The sequence below is a fragment of the Oncorhynchus clarkii genome, chromosome 20 (genome assembly GCF_045791955.1).
Source record: "Oncorhynchus clarkii lewisi isolate Uvic-CL-2024 chromosome 20, UVic_Ocla_1.0, whole genome shotgun sequence".
NCBI lineage: Eukaryota > Metazoa > Chordata > Actinopteri > Salmoniformes > Salmonidae > Oncorhynchus > Oncorhynchus clarkii.
In genome coordinates this window covers 57,956,840-57,973,826 of record NC_092166.1, presented here as the reverse complement: position 1 = coordinate 57,973,826, position 16,987 = coordinate 57,956,840, and the positions used below count along the sequence as shown (strand labels likewise).

Below are 16,987 nucleotides of genomic sequence, written 5' to 3'. Positions count from 1 at the left end.
GTTCAATCACTAGTGTTCCTCCAACAGCATAATAGCTTTGCACACAGCATTGTGTCTACATACTGTCATTGGGCTAAATACCCTTTTTATTGGGATGTGTTATTATCCAATGACACAGTAGTAGCATATTTGTCACCACTTAACATACTGAGCGGTTTTCCTTGAGGTCTGTCTTGAGCCAAAGCATTGTCAGCACCATGGAGAGCTCCAACACACTCTTTGCTCCCGCCCGATGGAAAGTCTCAGCTAACAACATAGGTCAAAAGAAATGACAGCGGTTACATGCTGGTGGTTCTGTACAGTAGCTACGCACATTGAATTGTATTCTGTGTCCATTGAACTTGAGATGGACTAAATCCTTTGTGAAGCAAAATGACATATTGTTGAACAGCTGCCATTTTTTTTGCTGTGGGTCTTTGAAATGGAGAGTTGAGGGCTAAACATATAGCGCAAAAGGCCTGAACATATGTATTTCATTAGCTTCAGGCTGTGATACAGGGCCTGTGTGATCATATAGAATATATTCATATCAGGGTTTTACACCTTTCAAGCATGAATCCACTAGCTTAAATGAGGGTGGATTGGTTTCTGTGTTAATTGAAAATGTGACATTTTAATTTCAGTCAGTAACTACATCATACATTAGAAATGTGTACATATATCCATTACATACAGGGATATTTGCATATTAGGTCCACACATTGCCTTATTATAATGTGAGGCAACAGTGCATCCAAAACCCTGTGTTCATCTGCAAGGGTGAAAGCCACTGGTACAAATGACCTAGTAGTGTACCATTATTGCCATTCTTGCTTTCCAAATAACACATTCATTATTGCTGGCACAACAAAACCAGGCAGTCCAATTGAAGACGTCATTTAGGCCTGTATAATTTCAGTAACCATGAGAAGAGTACATTTAGTTTCTGCGTTGGGCAGAGTCTGTCAAATCTTTATTGCCTGTCTGTAGATTGGCTCCTATGGTCTCTCTCTTGCTCTCTCTCTCTCTCCCTCTCTCTCTCTTGTGCGCTCTCTCTCTCGCACGCGCACTCTCACTCGCTTGCTCGCTCTCTCTCTCGCTTGCTCTCTCTCTCTTGCTTTCTTGCTCTCTTGCTCTCACTATCTCTCTCTCTCTCTCTCGATCTCTCTCGCTTTCTCTCTCTCTCTCGCTATCTCTCTCTCTCGCTCTCTCTCTCTCTCGCTTGCTCTCTCGCTCTCTTGCTTTCTCTCGCTCTCTCTCTCGCTCTCTCTCTCTCTCTCTCTCTCTTGCTTTCTCTCGCTCGCTCTTGCTCTCTTGCTTGCTCTCTCTCTTGCTTGCTCTCTCGCTTGCTCTCTCTCTTGCTTGCTCTCTTGCTTGCTCTCTCGCTTGCTCTCTCTCTCTCGCTCTCTTGCTTTCTATGTCTCTCGCTATCTCTCTTGCTCTCTCTCGCTTTCTCTCTCTCGCTCTCTCTTGCTCTCTCTTGCTCTCTTTTCTCTCTCTTGCTCTCTCTTGCTCACTCTCTCTCTTGCTCGCTCTCTCTCTCTCTTGCTCTCTCTCTGTGTCTCTCTCTCTGTCTCTCTCTCTGTCTGTGTTTTGAAGGCTCTCTTATTGTTGGCACATTGCCATCGGGATAGAATTGTAATGTGTCAAGTTCCCATAAATAAGACTGGAAGGTTGTTTATTTTTTGCTTTACCTTTTATTGATGTGGATGTGTATGTTATATGGTTTCGGTCTGCTGATTTGCTAAGGTAATAGAGGCACCTGCATCTTAGATTGGAATTACCCTCACAAAACTCCTTTCGTTTTGTTAATACTACAGTAAACATCTGAAGTTGTAAATTCATGTTGTCATGCTCCAGAGGGTAATTTTCAAGTCCGAGAGTTTTTAAAATAAATGGTTGAATTGATCTTCCCAGGTGTGTACAATAAATCCTATATCAGGATTAATTAAATAACAATCTGACACTGTAGGAAACAAACATCTGCTTTCCAAATGGAATCAGCAAAGTGTGGAGCTTACCAAATTGTAAAATGCTTATCATTAAATCTGTAATATCTATGATGTCAGTTCCCTCCTAATCATTGGGACTACTATTTCACCACAGACTGCATTATCTTATTTTTTATATTGCCTTGTGACTGAGACATCCTACATTTTAAGTGTCATTTGAAATGAATACCAACCATGCTCCCCCCCACCCCCCCACATAATGCTGTCCATCAGTTTCTACATCATTCACACAAAGGAAATACATCACCTTTGTTTCACTGCTCGACTTTATCACAGTCGATTTGAGGGCCGCTTACTACTACTACTGGTCCTTGTATTTCTGAATACCCTGGCGCAACAGAATTTGAAGTAATCCTACTCACTGAACAGATGGACAGATAGGTAAAGCCACTGAGCTATAATTGCACTGCACCCCCCCCCCCCCCCCCCCCCCCACACGCAATTTGGCAAGCGTAGCCCATAGGTGTAGGCTACAGTATTGCACCCACACAACAGTCAACGGTCTCTTGGCATTACAAAAACATGAAACACGTTGAGGAGTCATTAGTTCATTTAATTGGGTTTACAACACAGCCCATGCTTGGTTGTAGCTTGTGTGGAATTCTCTGTCTGGTCTGCCCATAGTGCGCTGTCCGCAGCGGGGCGCATGTACCGTATTCTGCGCATATAATCTAAGTGTGCCTTTTGTGTGCTAATTAGATTACGGCGTTCTAGTGCTGGTGTGAATGCATGGCTCCAAGGGACATTTGCTCTCTTAGCAGCGACACTCAGATTAATACAGAGCACCGCAAGGGGAATACTGTTTAGGCGCTCAAATAGTAAAAAGTATAAAGTCATACGAGCAAATTCCACACTGTCTACTTTGCCATTTCTCGTTGGAGGCGTGTGTGATTTCTGGTTCTGAAAGTCACTCTAGAACGGGGAGCGGGAAAGCAAAGAAGACAGAGGGTGGCAGAATTCCTGATGATGTTCAGGGATGCGCTTTGCCCTAAGAAGCACTATCTGAACGGAATGTACATGGCTTTAGAGCTAATATGGTAAGACCTTTTCTGCCAATTACTGTTTGAGAAGGAAAAACATGTTTTGAAAAACAACTGTTTTGAAAAACATGCGTTCGTAGGGTCTTACGGAATGATGTACCAGTCGTCTATTGCACCGTCCTACTGAAGCCAGTGTATTTTATCTCACAGACTGGTTGTCACTATTTGTCAAATTCATAGATTGGTCATCCTGGGTGAACGATTCTTTGCGATATGACCTAGTTATTACTTGCTGGGGATACTGTTAGCGCGTTATAGAACACATACAAACGTGTAGCCGGTTATCCTCGACACGACCCCATTTATGCTACGTGAATGTAGTTATCCCATACCTGCAGAACTATATGAAATCTGACATTTTTTTCAACAACACTGGCGTGAATGAAAGCTTTACAATACTGTAGTTCTCTATATCAAGCTTACATTTACACTATCCCGTCGTACATCGAGCACGTAGGATTATGCAACGGGTCATCCAATTACTGTGAACATTCTTAACAATCTGTTGCCTTGTCTTTGTAGATGTAAAATAAAAGTAGCCTAACTGCAAACGAAAGTGTCCCAAACTGGTATTTGAAAAATAGGGGTAGCCTACAGCATTAAAAACAATAAAAAAGGCAACGTTTAATTGCCAATGCTTCCCGAATTCGGTGTCTGTTTTTAGCAGGAGCAAGATAATAAAGACACTCACATTTGGATGTCTTATGAGGAATATGAATATTCTCCCTGCAGCATTTTCCCAGTGTTCGTAGAAAGAATCAAATATTCGGCGCCGATGCCTTATTATGTAGCATTATGTCAGACTTTCGTCAAAAGCAGTTCAAAAGGAACGGGTGCAGTGACCCTTCCCGCCGTACCATCTGCAATATCTACCATATCCGGTTAAACCAAGCCCTGTGGACAAGGAAGACTTTCTCTTTAGGCTCACAGTACCTGGATTTACATGAACATTTATGAGTTTATGTGCATTTTTTTTTTAGACTAGCCTCATTTTCCAGTCCATAACACCCTCTAGCTACTGTATGCATAATGTCAGTATTAATATGAGTGAACTCATGATTAGCCGACATAAGTTGTGTACCTAACTGTATGTTATGGATATATCAGTGTCAGATTAGCTCATATGACCTCAAGTGTCAGCCTGCACACACAGCCCAGTAGTAGACCTCATCCATTGAGGTACAAAAACAATTGGGTTCAAACTTCTGTTATCAATGGCCCACATGCTGAACTACAAGAGTTCTCCAGTTTCTTACGCCTAACCTCTGGGCTGTTAGTGATGGTAACCTTCTCCAAGTGTAAGATAAAAATGGTAACATCAAATTCACTTCTGATGTTTAGCCAGGTCATCGTGTTTACCATTTCAGATGTGTACACATTGCCATGGGCTCATCACTGATCTCAGTGAGTCAGTGAGTCAAAAAGTCAGGACACTTCCTGGTCAGGGTCAACAAGCCGCTCTTAGCATTTAACTGTTTCCTGATACTCGTTGAATTGCATTTCTGTCTCTCATTCAGTTGTATGTTTGTATCCAGTACTATAGAGAACGAGTGAATTGTACAGCAGTTCAGCACTTGACTGTATCCATTTTTAATTTTAGATTAAATTACTAAATATTTTTAAAAGCCTTAAAATTCATTTTTGGATCATACACAGTCAGACTGGTTGCCAATGGCTTGTTATAAGCTTTCTCTCTCTGCCATTAAGGACAATGGGTAATTGGATTCAGCCTGCTTTCAGGCCTTGCATTTAATGCTTAAGTCTGGAGCCCCCTTATCAAATGAGGTTTCTTTAATTAGCTGTCCAGGGATGTTTGTCGCATCCATCCATCATTGCCACCTAGACCAATCTGTAGCCAGTAGCAGTGAACAGAACAGGGAGAAAAGAATGAAAGCGGGTATTCATTGAATAAGCTTGTAATTTAAAACAAACAGTCTTTGCTGTCTCGGTCTGTCTCCATTCTCCCCAAGCCTGCATGGAGTCAGTTCACTTCCATCCAGAGGACGGAAGGGGAGAACAGAACACTTGACGGCGAGGTTTGACCTCTATCATGGAGGTTGAACGCTAGACCTTCAAACAGAGCATGTGAATGAGAGTCTGTTTCTGTTTTAAAGTGCTCCTAAACTCAGTCGAGGCTTTTGTCTTTGTCTCCTCCTCACTTTATGAGTTTTTCTTTGACTTTATTATTGAGAGCCCCTTTTCTTAAAACACACCAAAATAACCAAATGTTCTTCTGGAAGCAGTCAGCTTTGAAAGTTGTTTTATATGATGGCGGGCTCACAGATTTTTTTCTTCCTCTGCTTAGAAAAAGTCTGTTAGTAGGACACCCATCTAAAACAATCTATATTTTTTAAGTGATCAAACTGCCAAACTTTGTCTGACCAGCCGACTCTGCACGTGATGCTGAAAACATAGTGGAGGGTACTGTCAATGGTGCCTAAAGGGATGGCGGTAATGGGACAGCTGTCCAAGGTGCTGAATAGACTGGTGCTAATGGGGCTGCCGTCCATGGTGCTGAATAGCACTGGTGCAATTAGGGCTTCCGTCCATGGTGCTGAATAGCACTGGTGCAATTAGTGCTGCCTTCCATGGTGCTGAATAGTACTGGAGATATACTGGTGCTACTGAGGCTGCTATTATGGTACATGGTGTTGACTAGTAATGGTGCTATCATATAGATCAGGGGTGGGCAAACTTTTTGGCTCAGGGGTCACATCGGGATTTTGAAATTCAGCGGAGGGACGCATTTTTGGGGGGACCAATTGTTTGATAAAATCCATTTGTGGGGACCCCCGAGTGGTGCAGCGTTCTAAGGCACTGCACCGCAGTGTTTCTGTGAATAAAAAACAGTGTGGCTAGCTCAAATGCTGACTGTTGGGTCAATCGAAAATGTACTTTCTAAATAAGCATTCTAATCAAGCGTCCTAATCACACTGGTTTGATCGTACGCAACAGGGACCACTATCGAATGATCACACCCATTTGTTGGTACGTGTGAAAAGGTTAAAGAAGTTAACATTCGCAAGGCCGTGGGGCAAGATGGAATACCAGGGCACGTCCTCGGAGCATGTGCTGACCAGCTGGCAAGTGTCTTCACTGACTTTTGAGGGTAGGCAACAACACATCAACCACACTGACCATCAACACGGGGCCCCTCAGGGGTGTGTGCTTAGTCCCCTCTTGTACTCCTTGTTCACCCACGACTCACAATCGACAACTTTTGCAAGTTTGACGGCGCGACCGGTAGGACTGATTACCAACGACAATGAGGATGCCTATAGGGAGGAGGTCAGAGGACAACAATCTCTCCCTCAACATCAGCAAGACAAAGGAGTTGATCGTGGATTACAAGAAACGGAGGGGCGAGCATGCCCCCATCCAGATCAATAGGGCTTTAGTGGAGCGGGTTGAGAGCTTCAAATTTCTCACCTAGAAATTAACATGGTCCACACACACCCACACAGTTTTTAAGAGGGCACGACAGCACCTCTTCTCCTTCAGGAGGCTGAAAAGATTTGGCATGGTCCCTCGGATCCTCAAAAAGTTTTACAGCAGCACCATTGAGAGCATTTTGACTGGCTGCAAGTCAACAAAATATGCTTATCTTTAACTCTGCATTGTTGGAAAAGGACCCGTGAAAGTAAAAAAGTAAACATTTCACTTTTAGTCCACACCTGATGTTTATGAAGCATGTGACAAATAGAGCTATAATGGCACAGATACAAAGACGAGATCTCTATAAATTATATTGGTGATATTGTGGCTGCTGTCCATGGTTCTGAACATTACTGGTAATACTGGGACCTGGGAATATGCGGTCCTTGGTGCTGAATAGTGCTGGTGCTATTAGGATTGCGGTCCATGGTGTTGAATAGTACTGGTGCTATTAGGATTGCGGTCCATGGTGCTGAATAGTACTGGAATACCTTCAGGGCTGCCATTTATTGTTCTGCAGCCCTCTGCAGTGCTACATTAACTTCTTATGGACAGTAGTGTCCCATCTGACCAACATCCGGTGAAATTGCAGAGTGCGAAATTCAAACTTTAGAATTATAAATATTTAACTTTCATTAAATCCCAAGTGTAATACATCAAAATAAAGCTTAACTTCTTGTTAATCCAGCCGCTGTGTCAGATTTCAAAAAGGCTTTACGGCGAAAGCACACCATGCGGTTATCTGAGGACAGCGCCCCGCGTACAAAAGCATGAAAAACACATTTCAACCAGGCAGGTGCGCCACAGAAGTCAGAAATAGCGATTATAAAAAATGCCTTACCTTTTGATGTTCTTCTGTTGGCACTCCAAAATGTCCCAGATGCATCACAAATGGTCCTTTTGTTCGATAATGTCCTTTATGTCCATAAAAACTCAATTTAGCTGGCGTGCTTCAGTCAATAATCCACCCAGTTTCCCTCCATCAAAATGCATACAAAATGAATCCCAAACGTTACTAATAAACTTTTCCAAGCAAGTCAAACAATGTTTACAATCTAACCTTAGGTATCCTTATATGTAAATAAACGATACAATTTAAGACGCAGAATCGTTATTGTCTTTACCGGAGAAAAATACCAAAGAACGCGCTCTCTTCCACGCGCTTGGAAACACTACAGCCAAAATGGGAGCCACCTAGAAAAACTACAATTTCTGGCTCATTTTTCCAAAAACCAGCATGAAACTCTTTCTAAAGACTGACATCTAGTGCAAGCCCTAGGAACTGCAATCTGGGAGGATTTTGCCTTATAATAAAAGTGATTGCCATTGAAAACAGTGGTAGGCTGAATATTTGTTTTCCCTGGATGGTTTGTCCTCGGGGTTTTGCCTGCCATATCAGTTCTGTTATACTCACAGACATCATTTTAGAGTGTTTTCTATTCAAATCTACCAATTATATGCATATCCTAGCTTCTGGGCCTGAGTAACAGGCAGTTTACTTTGGGCACGCTTTTCATCCGGACGTGAAAATACTGCCCCCTACCCAAAAGGGTAGTCTAATGATATCCATTGGCATACTTTAGTTTACTTACATGTGGTGTAGAACAAATAGCACAAGCACAGTGTCGAGGACATTATGCTCAACAACACTTGCAAGTATGAGAATAAGCCTAGAGAGGTACTGTATGGATGTTTGGGGATGCACAGGGCATGCAGGCCCACTTTACTTTGCATCATAAAATGTTTTTCATTATGATTAACACAAAGCACTCCAGTCAGAGCATTAATTTGTGGCAATCTGGATTATAATGCACTTAATTATATTAATTTGTTTCCCTTATTCATCCCTGAACAACTACATGAGTCATTCACAGCTTTTTTGATAAGGGAAAAACACTCAAAGAATTTAACAAATAATATACCCGAATCTAATCAATTATTCATATTTTTACATGCCTTCATTTTGCATTCTTTGTCTCATCACTTAGGCTTCAGTAGCTTTAGCAGAGCTTGGAGATCTTCATTGGAGGACAAACAGAGGGTTGTGGATGATTCAGAGATGCCCTCTTGCATGAGTAATGAGCAGAAGTAAATCAAGGTGCTCCGGTGTTAGTGTTAGTGACGGGCATTAGTGCCAACTGAGGACTGCAGCCTGCAGCCAATCTCCTCTGGCTGCAGCTCCACTACAACCCAGGCCTACCTGATCACCTCTCACTGTGGATAATGGAGGGAAACTGTCACCATCCTAACAGATATCAGTTCCCTGGGCAAGACCATTACAAGACCATTACACAGTGTCCAATACAGTAATGAGATGTAACTTTTTGTTGACAAAATATTTCATATTCTCTTTTCCAAGACAGCAGAGCGCTATTGGACAGACTAATATGTTTAAAGGTTTATCAAGTTTTTACTGACATGTAAAGTAAAGATGGACAATTTTTACTGATGGAGTAATTACCGGTAAGAGTAATCCTTCAGTGTTATTTCTAGTTCCGCCACATCACATAACCTATCCGCTTCATTATTCCCAATGAGTAGTTTCCCGTTAGGTAGCGCGCCAGGCTAATGGCGTGTCTCCTCACGTAGTTAGTGAAACACTGGTGACAGAAATGGATTAACAGTGTTAACAAGTTCAACGTGGTCCATTACCTAGCTAATCATTGTCTGCTTTCTCAGCTTCCTCCTCTGAGTACTGTTGTTAGAGAGGCAATACACGTTGGTGACTTTAGTACCATGTTACTTTCCGGCCTCCTCCAATTTATAGACATTTATATTACAGGACGAACCAACAGCCTATTCAAGAGAAACCCCAGCAGGGAGCAAATAATAAGTGTTTTTTCCGATGCCAACTTTTTCCACATTATAAAATATTGGAAAATCATTTTAATCTACAAAAATATATTAGCTTTCCCTCTCAAAGAATATTAAGAAAAAGGTAGTTGAGCCTTTTTGTGAGATTGTGCTGCTGGAAGGTTGAGCCAATCACATGGTTACTCTCCGGGATTAATGCTGAAGTGAAAGGAACTGTTTTGGGCCATTAGTTTATTGAGACCTATCAATACTGGGAAAGATGTTTGCCGTTTGTGTGTCGGCGTATGTGCATGCTTGTGTGTGTGTTTGTGTGTGTGGGGGCGTACGTGTGTGCATGTGTGCGCTTGTTCAGTGTATGTGTGTGTGGATGTACAGCACCAGTCAAAAGTTAGGACCCACCTACTCATTCAAAGGTGTGTCCAAACTTTTGACTGCTACTGTATGTTTTTCAAAACGTTGTCTCTATGGTCTTACCTTTTTGTAGATTAAAAGCTCTGAAAACGTGACAAAACCAGGCACATTTTGGCGTTAAGGCTTTGAAACACTAGTGTTAATTTTGCTTTTGAGTCTTGGTTGTCAGTGGTCTTTTCTCTTTTTAATCTGAGGAAAGAACTACAGCGGGGAAAAAGATGCATCCACTCTGACAATAGAGTGGATTACATTTGTATTTGTCTCTCCCAAAGAAGTTCTTGGTTGAGAGGAACAAAGACCGTGCATAATGATCAGTGAGCCTGCATGACTGTGGAGCGATCAGTTCATAAAGAGGAGGGCCTTGACGTTAAAGGAATCGGTTGGCTTGAAAGCCTCCGTCACGATCTGTCTCTGTCTGTCTGGGATCTCTTCCTTAGCTCAGGACTCAAACTTTCTGCCAAAGTATCTCCCGTTGAAACAGTGTTTCAACCCAGTGCGTTTCTCCGTTGTTCATTGCTTTGTGTCTTTTCATTTCAGTGAAATTCTTTTCCGTGAAGTATAATGCAAAACATTGCATTCTGCACCGTCTGTGAGATCCACAAGGTCATAAGTTCACAGTTCCTGCATCTTAGCAATTTCATGTATTTTCGACCACAAGATTATTATCTCACTATCCGCTCAATATATTTCCCAAAAACTTTTTATTTTTTTTGTGGTATATTATCAGTAGTGCAGGGATAACTGGCAAAGCCTGGTTTTCATACAGTAAAATAAGTTTACCACTGAAGACACGGAGCATCCATGATGGAGGAAACATCAAAGCTATACTGTATTGTGGACTGTGTCTCTCAGGTGGAAAACACCTATCAACTTCACTGTCTACTTCAAAGGGCAAGGTTAAATGTAGTTCCTCCCCGGTGGTATTACACGAGAGAACCTGAATTTGACAGAAGACACCCATAGCCCTTCGATAAAAGACTATTTCCCAAAGGTAAAATTGGATGGGAAATTTCCTTTGAAATGGACTGACTCATAAAGCCCCGGTGTCGGATTCCTTTCAGAATACCTGTAATTCACCTGTTCGGGTTCGGTTTTTCCGAATTCTTGAGAGACGGTGGCAAATGTTGTAGAGAGTTGTAAGGAGATAAAATGATGAAAAAGTAACTTTTTTTATTTTTTATATACCGTGACAAAGATACCATAACAATTTCTGTTTGCTTTGTGTTGTGGATGTTCATGTCAAGGTTTGGATCTACAAGAGTTCAGCTATTAATTATCACCTGGCTATGTAGCTTTTTAGATCTAGTGAATAGGGCCAAGGGTCGTTTTTTGCTGTTGAACTCAACCCCTGGCCCTTATGATATACACGACAGAAAAGGTCATTCTCATCCCTCTCTTTTCTCTCTCTCCCTCCAGGTGGGCACGCAGTAACGCTTGACGAAAATGCAAATGAGGTCATGGCACTTCAAATGGTTAGGAATATGGATAGGACTTCTGCTGTTAGCCACGTGTTGCCTGTCACAAGACACAGATGGTAAGTCCTCCACACCTCAAGTACCTATATTCTATGCAAACAAGGCGAATATACAACCACATATGCCTGTTTGTTTTTGTTTCAGAATACCCAGATGCTAAAATACACTGAATGGGTTTATCTTGATGAACATTTTGTATTTCTATACCATTTGTACCACTGTATTTGATTAATGGTCTCAGATTCAACGCAACTGATATGTTAAAACTGCCTCCACCCTCTGATAAGCTCTGATTCTATACTCCTGCTCAGTTGCAGCCATTTGCTCGTTGATTCACTTTCAACCTGACAGATTCCTCTGGATTTACGTGGCGATACTTGATTCATGGAAGCATATTTTACGTTGATGTCAGTGAAGTCACGGATGCTACTGCCTCCACATTTGACCAGTGCCTTGAATGGAGTTGAATATTCAGAAATGTACTATTGATTTATTGACGCTCCTTCATCCGTCTGTCTGAATCCGCTCAAAATGAGACCTTTTAAAAAAGAAAAAAGGGAAATGTCTATTTCAAACTGATTTATCGTGTTGGGCCACTAATGTTGGACACTTTTAATCAATCAAATTGATCAATTGAATGACTGACACTTTAATTAATTGTTCTCACCTTGGCCCAATGTGAATTTCACCTCTGCTTCAGAAATCAGTCACTTTCTGATGTACAGTGCAATTTAGACTTAATTAGGGCATAAGGTTTTGAGGCTGTAGTTAGTATTGTTCTAACTAGAATGATCATCAAGCTGCATATCAGTGCTGGAAAATTGTTTCTAGTCTGTCTATTCATGTAGGGACAAACAGAACGCCTAGATTGTGACATAACATTATTACTCGTGGTCAAGTACTTCCTATTCCAATTTCAAAATATCACTTTGTCACTGTAGGAGATGGATGCAAGAAAATAGTGACAAGTGTGTTGTGGCAAAGCAACTCTAATGCAGAAACAAATGAGTGCATCCTCATCCTGTGGTTGCCATGGAGCAATAGATACCATCTTAAGCCAGTGATCAGTGTCACCTACAAGACAGTCCTAATTTTGGCCCGTGCTCTCTTCTTTGCTCTCTCTCTCTCTCGCTCTCTCTTCCTCTATCTACCTCTCTCTACCTCTCTCTCTCTACCTACCTCTTGCTCCCTCTCTCTACCTACCTCTTTCTCCCTCTCTCTACCTACCTCTTTCTCTCTCTCTCTACCTACCTCTCTGTCACTGTCTCTCTCTCTCTCTCTCTCTCTCTCTCTCTCTCTCTCTCTCTCTTCTATTTCTCCTGTTAGAAAGTTGAATTTATCCTCTTAGGTGACAGAGTGGGATTCCTCTCCATTGCATTATGTATGGATGTGTCTCAGTATGGGGCTCATCCCATGGATCCAGCGCTGTGTATTAATGGGACTGGAGGTTGGTTCCCCTTGAGCACTAAGCAGCACCACTCAGGTGCCCAGGCATGCAAAGTGTCCCACTCACACCTACACACTTATCCAGATAGTTATCTCTCTGTTATGTGCCACACGCCCCTCTGGGCTATACTGTACATATCAATATAAGTGTATAGCTAATCTGTGCATAGGAATAATATATCGTTCTATAGAACTACTTTAGCTAGTTACATATTTAAAATCGCATGACAAAAACAAACTAACTTCACAGCAAACTATCAAGGACATTCACTTGTTTTATTAGCACTATTCTCATCAATATTTTAGTTGTGTCTCCCCTCAGTTCTTTTTGAGGTTCATGAGTTAAAACAAAATCTATTTCAATTCCTGTATTTTGGTTTGTTTGTCAGAGTTCCCACCAGTTTACTATTCAGGCCAAGCACAGTAGCACACTATTTGATGGTGGAGATCAGATTATTGACAGAACTTCCAGAACTCATTTTATCAGGGGAGCATGCATTGCCAGCCTCCGTTTGGCTCAGACTGGGGCACCAGCCTGTATGTTTCTCTTTCTTATCCAGACACCACACTGACTGTAACCCCCCCAGTGTGTTTCCTTTTTTGGAGAGAGAGAGAGAGTGTGTGTGTGTGTGTTGGACTCCTGATGTTTTCATCAATGGATTTGCATGTTTTTTTATCTGCTTCATTAGAGATCATGGAAATGGATAATGGGATGGGTGGTGGTGTGTGTGTGTGTGTGTGGGTGTGCACGGGCTAAATGAATGCCCAAAATAAGTCAGGCACTGCCACCTGTTGTGCTCATGACGCTTTGACTTCAAAAGGTGGTTTGACAAACTCTGAATATCATATCCTAACGTGTTTATCCCCATTGAGAGTTTTAATTCAAAGTCAAACTGAAACATTAGTGAAGTATGAAATTATTCATGGTACAGGAACGGTGGACTGTAAGTGGATTCTGGAATGAATATTGAATATTTCTTTGTATCCATTAATATTTTGCATGATGTTTTTGATTAGAAAATCATATGCTATGGTAGAAATGCTTATTGTTTAGTGAAGTTCTCTCTGCAATTGTTTTTGTTATTGATTCTATTACGCGTGTTTAAAAAAAATATTATATGGACATCACATTCTGTGTTTTATCATTATTTATCAATATCACATACACTCTGTTCGTATCCAATTCACCTCACATACAAAAAAAACCCAACTCGTTACCAACCCACTCCCCTTTACATTGTATTTCTCTTGAATGGGCTGAGGAGAAATAACGTGGTTAGAATGGCCTCTCGTCCTGGGAGTAAATCTAACCTCGCTGACCTGGAGTTTGTGCAGGCAGCTTCCTTATAGCTGGCTATTGATTTCTGTGGCGATTTACTCTGGATGGTGTCGGTCCAATCTCATAGCAGCATCTCTCATCCAGGTTATCACAGTTAGAGGAGCGGGCACATGCAGGGATTTTCTTTGAACATCAAAAGTTCACTGTCACACGTCGTCGCTCCACTTTGTCATCAGCCAATGTTCTGGTGCCATATCAGGACAAGTGTGGGGGAGCATAGAAATAGAATTGCAGTGCATTGACTCAAATGGGGATATCTGTTCTAGTAAATTATATTTCTATGGTAGGAATGATACACCTGCAGGGTCAAAGAAACATGTAACCGTTTAACCAATTAGAGGGTCAGATGTTAGCCAATGATCTCATCACCCTCATTATTCTGAAATAGAATACTAATCCTAGTGGTCTCCTTTGAACCAATGATCTGTGGAGAGAGAACACCTGAATGCAGTGTGTCATTGGTCAGGTATTGACCCCAATGGCTATAATAACACCAACCTTAAGTCCAAACTGGTGTTGCTTCAAATAAGGCTGAATCCATCAAATCAAATACAAGTATATTTCTCACTGTTAGATTTAGGTACACTTATCAGTTTATTGGAGATGGCTTTTTTTGGCTGGAGCAGGTTTTAGGGGACTGTTCCTTTTGACTTTTACAGTTTTGGGCATCCGTACAAAGTCGTGGATTTGTTATTGGATGATTGGATAGATAATGTGCTTACTGAATGTCTGCTTATTGAGGCATTTGCTACCCACTATGGCATTTGAGGAGATGTTTCGAAATGTCCGCCTGTTACTCACTACGTTAAATATACTTTCTGGTATTAATGAATAGCAATCATATTACAATATGCAATAACATGACGTTGGATAGTGTACACGGTGTGCATCAGGATGTTCGTAGCTGTAGGCCTACACATTCAAAATATACATGCCTTTGTGGAAACTGGTATATTGGTTACATTTTCTTTCAAACAGTAGGTGAAATTGGATACTGTGTCTATAGGCGGCGGTTGGCTATTGAACAGTCCCAAACAATTGATCAAAACATTCTTTGTGCCTGTTTGGAATCTGGAAAGTCGATCACAGACACTAGTATATAGAAGTAACACCCCTCCATGAATATTTCAACGTCACACTATCTTTTTGTTCTCCCGCAGAAACGGTTGTTGCATTACAGTAGCTGGCGTTGATATGAGGGCCACAGTTGCCAGGGGGTTGTTGGGTTACAGCCTTTCTGATGTCATGTGACTCATTTAACTCTAGTCAGCTGGTGGGTAATTAGTCATTTATGAAGGCCAGCCACACCGAGGACCTAAAAGCATAAGGACTCTAAACGTATCTCTCATTTGGTGCTGCCCCTTGCTTGTCCATACATCCATTCTCCAGATACGACAAACCGACATAATCGAGCGAACTTAAGTCCCAGATCGTTTTGGAGCTGTCTATATGGGAGCTGGAACGTTTTGATGTCTTGTCAGTTAACAATGGTTTCCTAGTGTTAACGTACTGGCGGCACTGCTCACCCACCACCGCCGCCGTCTGCGAACGGCTATTGTGTTGGGAAGATGAATAGTTGTATTCTTTAAAGTAATAATCCAGCAAGTGCACCCTCCCTGAGGAAACCATTTCCCCCGTGACCACATCCCTTTCTTTCAGGGGGAATTCAACACTGTGTTGACGCGGTGTGATTTATACCGAGCTGTCGGTCTTCTCATAACTAGCCATTCATATTTTGTAAAGGTGTGTGTCTTATACAGGGAGGTTGGGAGTGATGGGGTGAGACTGACACCCCCCCGTAACAAATGCAGTCCCATGATGCAATAGATCTCTCCCAGCCTGCCACCCAGGAACGGTGTTCATCAAATTACTCACTGATGCACTTTATTCAGATGCCTCTCCACCACCACAGCCTCGTCCCACTGCTCTGTGCTAGACTGTAAATCTACCATAGTGGGTTGTGGGTAATGTTGGCGCATACTGATCTGCGAAGGGGAAACATTTAAGGGGGTGAAATGTTTTTGAGGTAATAGCTTAATTAGTCGCCTGGCTGGTGTCAAAGTGGGCTTGATGGTGAGATATTTATGTTTACTTGCTCAAAGTCCACCTGCACTTATATCATAAATTGATTTATAACTGATTCTGTAGCTCTTGGCAAGGAAAGGAAGGACGGTGGAGATTGTGTTTTGAGGTGCAAGTGGTGGATTATAATGTGCTATAATGTACTATAATGTGAACTTTCGCATCTCTGTTTCAAAGTTACAAAGTTTCTGTACTTTTCTTTTGATACTTTTTCTTCCCTCACTTTTACCTATTTTTTTTTTTGTTCTCTTTCAAGTATCTTATGGAACTCTGACTCCCTGCTCGTCTTTTTCTTTCCTTCATTCTATTCTGCTCTCTGGCTGATGACACTGTCTTTGACTCCAGACTGGCAGTATGATGGTAAGACGATGGATCTTTTCCCTGTCTCTCCCTGTGTCTCTCTGTGATCTGACTCTAGCAGTCACTCTCAGGGGAAAAAAAGTGCTCAGTAGAACCATATAGGGTTCTTCGGTTACTCCCCATAGGGGAACCCTTTTTGGTGCTAGGTAGAACCCTTTGAAGAGGGTTCTCCCTAGAACCCTGTATGTAGTGTTCTTCATAGAACCCCCTGTATATGGTTCTATCTAGAACCCTTTATGAAAGGTTCTGCCTAGACCCCTCTATGAAGGGTTCTACCAAGAACAATTTTATCATCTAAAGGTTCTTCCTAGAACCATCTACGAAGGGTTCTAAAAATACACATATCTTTGGAGGGTTCTTCCTCGATGAACAGCTCCTCCAGCCTTATTAGCCTTTCAAGTTAAATTATTTATGACAATACATTACATATATCATAAGGCCTTTGTTTGAGGGCCTAGTTATAACACAGTGGTGTTAACAAACTCCTGGTTTACAGGCAACATCAAGCCTGCAAGTCACATTATGCTGGCTTGCAAAGTGGTGTTTAATTAATTCCTATTAGAATCTTGCCAGAGTTAGGATATCCAACACGTG

At 41.8% G+C, this 16,987-nt stretch overlaps 1 protein-coding gene across 1 annotated transcript in view; it reads left to right on the top strand.

Annotated features, from left to right (window-relative positions):
- Positions 1–2,943: 2,943 nt before the first annotated feature.
- The window catches only part of LOC139376583 (protocadherin-15-like), a 185,551-nt gene continuing 171,507 nt past the window's right edge, over positions 2,944–16,987 (top strand). The window contains exons 1-3 of the mRNA XM_071119336.1: positions 2,944–3,028; positions 11,108–11,225; positions 16,379–16,393. Coding sequence (XP_070975437.1) covers positions 11,135–11,225; positions 16,379–16,393 — 106 coding nt within the window. The 5' untranslated portion in view covers positions 2,944–3,028; positions 11,108–11,134. The remainder of the gene's footprint in view (positions 3,029–11,107; positions 11,226–16,378; positions 16,394–16,987) is intronic.